Source organism: Salvelinus alpinus, chromosome 20 (assembly GCF_045679555.1).
Source record: "Salvelinus alpinus chromosome 20, SLU_Salpinus.1, whole genome shotgun sequence".
Classification (NCBI taxonomy): domain Eukaryota; kingdom Metazoa; phylum Chordata; class Actinopteri; order Salmoniformes; family Salmonidae; genus Salvelinus; species Salvelinus alpinus.
The window spans coordinates 4967719-4972731 of NC_092105.1; the positions used below are offsets into that span (position 1 = coordinate 4967719).

A 5013-nucleotide genomic window follows, 5' to 3' on the forward strand; every position below is an offset into this window, starting at 1 on the left:
CAGCTATCTGAGCAGCTAACCGATCGCTGCAGCTGTACATAGTCCATCTGTAAACTACCCACCCAATTTACCTACCTCACCCCCCATACTGCTTTTATTTATTTACTTTTCTGCTCTTTTGCACACCAGTATCTCTTCTTGCACATGATCATCTGATGATTTATCACTCCAGTGTTAATCTGCTAAATTGTAATTATTCGATTTATTGCCTACCTCATGCCTTTTGCACACATTGTATATAGATTCTCTTTTTTTCTACCATGTTATTGACTTGTTTATTGTTTACTCCATGTGTAACTCTGTGTTGTCTGTTCACACTGCTATGCTTTATCTTGGCCAGGTCGCAGTTGCAAATGAGAACTTGTTCTCAACTAGCCTACCTGGTTAAATAAAGGTGAAATAAAAAAAAATAAAAATAAAAATACAGACCTTCTCCAGATCCTTCAGGTTTCGGGGCTGTCGCTGGGCAATACGGACTTTCAGCTCCCTCCAAAGATTTTCTATTGGGTTCAGGTCTGGAGACTGTCTAGGCCACTCCAGGACCTTGAAATGCTTCTTACGGAGCCACTCCTTAGTTTCCCTGGCTGTGTGTTTCGGGTCGTTGTCATGCTGGAAGACCCAGCCACGACCCATCTTCAATGCTCTTACTGAGGGAAGGAGGTTGTTGGCCAAGATCTCGCGATACATGGCCCCATCCATCCTCCCCTCAATACGGTGCAGTCGTCCTGTCCCCTTTGCAGAAAAGCATCCCCAAAGAATGATGTTTCCACCTCCATGCTTCACGGTTGGGATGGTGTTCTTGGGGTTGTACTCATCCTTCTTCTTCCTCCAAACACGGCGAGTGGAGTTTAGACCAAAAAGCTCTATTTTTGTCTCATCAGACCACATGACCTTCTCCCATTCCTCCTCTGGATCATCCAGATGGTCATTGGCAAACTTCAGACGGGCCTGGACATGCACTGGCTTGAGCAGGGGGACCTTGCGTGCGCTGCAGGATTTTAATCCATGACGGCGTAGTGTGTTACTAATGGTTTTCTTTGAGACTGTGGTCCCAGCTCTCTTCAAGTCATTGACCAGGTCCTGCCGTGTAGTTCTGGGCTGATCCCTCACCTTCTTCATGATCATTGATGCCCCACGAGGTGAGATCTTGCATGGAGCCCCAGACCGAGGGTGATTGACCGTCATCTTGAACTTCTTCCATTTTCTAATAATTGCGCCAACAGTTGTTGCCTTCTCACCAAGCTGTTTTTCTATTGTCCTGTAGCCCATCCCAGCCTTGTGCAGGTCTACAATTTTATCCCTGATGTCCTTACACAGCTCTCTGGTCTTGGCCATTGTGGAGAGGTTGGAGTCTGTTTGATTGAGTGTGTGGACAGGTGTCTTTTATACAGGTAACGAGTTCAAACAGGTGCAGTTAATACAGGTAATGAGTGGAGAACAGGAGGGCTTCTTAAAGAAAAACTAACAGGTCTGTGAGAGCCGGAATTCTTACTGGTTGGTAGGTGATCAAATACTTATGTCATGCAATAAAATGCAAATTAATTACTTAAAAATCATACAATGTGATTTTCTGGATTTTTGTTTTAGATTCCGTCTCTCACAGTTGAAGTGTACCTATGATAAAAATTACAGACCTCTACATGCTTTGTAAGTAGGAAAACCTGCAATATCGGCAGTGTATCAAATACTTGTTCTCCCCACTGTAGAATAAAGAGAGCCATGTAGGGAAATCTAGCAGCCTCATAATAATCAACTTTTAAATTATTTTATTTATTTAACCTTTATTTAACGTAGGCAAGTCAGTTTTAAGAACAAAGTCTTATTTACAATGACGGACTACACCGGCCAAACCCGGACGACGTTGGGCCAATTGTGCGCCGCCCTATGGGACTCCCAATCACGATCGGTTGTGATACAGCCTGGATAGAATATCTTTTTAAGAGGCAAAGTGTCTAGGATCAGGTCCCCCGTGTTATTAATTAGGACGTTAAGGGGCAACACTGATCCTAGATCAGCACTTTTACTCTGAGACACTTTGTGAATAAAGGCTCTGATTAAGTTCTAGATTCCCCTAGATGTATTTATTATTTTGTTCTGGTCTTTTAGTTTTGGCTAGATGGGGTACAGCTACGGACAGAAGTGACTTTAACTCAATTTCTAAAGTTGTCCCCGAAGCGACTGGACCATGCAACTTTTGGTCAGTCGTTGTACTCCATCTAGGTAAAAACCTGGCGTTTTTTCCCCCCTGTGTCACTCTTCTTACTTGCTGTGCTTCCTGTTTCAGACTCACACTTCCAGGCCTTCACGGGCTGATCTGATTGGCCGTTGCCCGTCTGACCCCTGACCTCTGAGCCTGAGGTAAAGCCCAAACAAAACAGTCTCCTCCTCCATCATCAGCTCCTCCCACCTTCACTGTTGCGTCATCCAACCCTTCATCCCATCTTGCCCACCTTCACTGTTGCGTCATCCAACCCTTCATCCCATCCTGCCCCCGACCCCCCCCCCCCCCCCCCTAGAACACCACTAAACTCTGGGTCCCACCAGCAGCCCATCTGTTTACTCTCCAAACCACAACCTACCCTGTGTTTTGCCCGATACTCCCCGTAGTAGAAGACCTGAGTAGTAGACCTCTGGTTATCACAGGAGAACATAGAGGATAAGGAAGTGAACGTACAACTGATTTTTTGTTGTTGCTGTGTTTACAGTAGGATGTATGGAAGTTAATATAACCTTTTCAATAGAATGGGTGAACCTTGGAGAGGGAGGCAGGATGAACAGATTGGGGGTAGATGTAGGGGGAGGTTTGATTACAGGATAGCTAGTAACTAGTTAACCCAGGATGATCAGGATAGCTAGTAGCTAGTTAACCCAGGATGAACAGGATAGCTAGTAGCTAGTTAACACAAGATGAACAGGATAGCTAGTAGCTAGTTAACACAAGATGAACAGGATAGCTAGTAGCTAGTTAACACAAGATGAACAGGATAGCTAGTAGCTAGTTAACACAAGATGAACAGGATAGCTAGTAGCTAGTTAACCCAGGATGAACAGGATAGCTAGTAGCTAGTTAACACAAGATGAACAGGATAGCTAGTAGCTAGTTAACACAAGATGAACAGGATAGCTAGTAGCTAGTTAACACAAGATGAACAGGATAGCTAGTAGCTAGTTAATCCAAGATGAACAGGATAGCTAGTAGCTAGTTAACCCAAGATGAACAGGATAGCTAGTAGCTAGTTAACCCAAGATGAACAGATTGGGATAGATACGTATAGATGTAGACTAGAGAGAGGTGTGCTGTAACTCCCAGCAGCCTTTGCTGTGGCTCTAATGTTGCGTCCATATCCGTTTGCTCCCAACAGGTCAAAGGTCAAATCTCCCAATGGTGCACCTTGTCTCTCAGCCCGCCCCCTTCGGCTTACTGTTGTCTCTCAGCCCCCCCCCCCCCCCCCTCGGCGTACTGTACCAGCTGATCAACACTTTTCAAAGTTTTATTTGAAAAAGAAAAGTAAACTGACAAAATCAAATGTATGTACTATGTATGTGTGAGTGTGTGTGTATATAGCTAAATTAAATGAAAGACTCTTTGTAAAGTATTTTCAACCATAAGTAACTCATCCACATTAAATAATTAGTATTTTAACGTGTCTTACAAGAAAAGTGTCCTGGAAAGCATTTTAAACCATGACTACATGTTTCAATACCATGGAAATGTATGATAATAAAGTAATCTATATATGAATTGAAAGCTGATCAATTTGCCACACACCTTGAATGTTAGCCTGGTTGTACCAGACTGAAACTTTACACTGAGCACCGCCTCACATCAACCCCCCCCAAAAAACATGAAGGTATTATATATGAAAACACATGATTATTTCTCCACTTCCAGCTACATCTGGTCTCCCATACAGGGACCAACCAGGACCGACCCTGCTTAGCTTCAGAGGTCAACCAGCAGTGGGATGCAGGGTGGTATGTTGCTGAAGGGAATGTAACAAAACTTGCAACTGGAGAAAAGACAGCGTAAGCAAAGACCAGGGTAACATTACCCAAGGCCAGGTTAACATTACCCAAGACCAGGGTCACATAACCAAAGACCAGGGTAACATTACCCAAGGCCAGGGTAACATTACCCAAGGCCAGGGTAACATTACCCAAGGCCAGGTTAACATTACCCAAGGCCAGGGTAACATTACCCAAGGCCAGGGTAACATTACCCAAAGGCCAGGGTAACATTACCCAAGGCCAGGGTAACATTACCCAAGACCAGGGTAACATTACCCAAGACCAGGGTAACATTACCCAAGGCCAGGGTAACATTACCCAAGGCCAGGGTAACATTACCCAAGACCAGGGTCACATAACCAAAGACCAGGGTAACATTACCCAAGGCCAGGGTAACATTACCCAAGGCCAGGGTAACATTACCCAAGACCAGGGTCACATAACCAAAGACCAGGGTAACATTACCCAAGGCCAGGGTAACATTACCAAAGACCAGGGTAACATTACCAAAGGCCAGGGTAACATAACCAAAGGCCAGGGTAACATTACCCAAGGCCAGGGTAACATTACCCAAGGCCAGGGTAACATTACCCAAGGCCAGGGTAACATTACCCAAGGCCAGGGTAATGTAGCCAAAGACCAGGGTAACATTACCCAAGGCCAGGGTAACATAGCCAAAGACCAGGGTAACATTACCCAAGGTAAAAGTATACAAAATTAGCCAATCAGCGTTGAGCTAAACTGAGCGAGGTCAACTGTGAATGGTCCTGGCGCACCAAAACAAGTGTCAAGGTGAAGCCATCTTGGATTTGGCGTCACTCCTATCAAATCCCATGGAGAGCAAATGTCATCGACAGAAACAACTTGAATTGTTGCATCTCGTTGTGTTTATGTCCTCCAGTGGCTAACTAGCCAGCTAGCTAAAATTGTCCCTTTCATAAATTAGCCGTGGATGGGAGATAGGGAAATGGAATTGCGGTTTTACTTCATTCTCTGTACTGGCCA

General features: G+C 44.7%; 1 protein-coding gene across 3 annotated transcripts in view; it reads left to right on the top strand.

Moving 5' to 3' along the window:
* LOC139546221 (dnaJ homolog subfamily B member 6-like) overlaps positions 1-3742 on the top strand; it is a 47761-nt gene extending 44019 nt beyond the window's left edge. For all 3 annotated transcript variants that reach the window (XM_071354348.1, XM_071354347.1, XM_071354350.1), the window contains 2 exons: positions 2285-2358; positions 3363-3742. In XM_071354348.1, the coding sequence (XP_071210449.1) occupies positions 2285-2313 (29 nt within the window). In that variant the 3' untranslated portion in view covers positions 2314-2358; positions 3363-3742. The remainder of the gene's footprint in view (positions 1-2284; positions 2359-3362) is intronic.
* The last annotated feature ends 1271 nt before the right edge of the window (positions 3743-5013 follow it).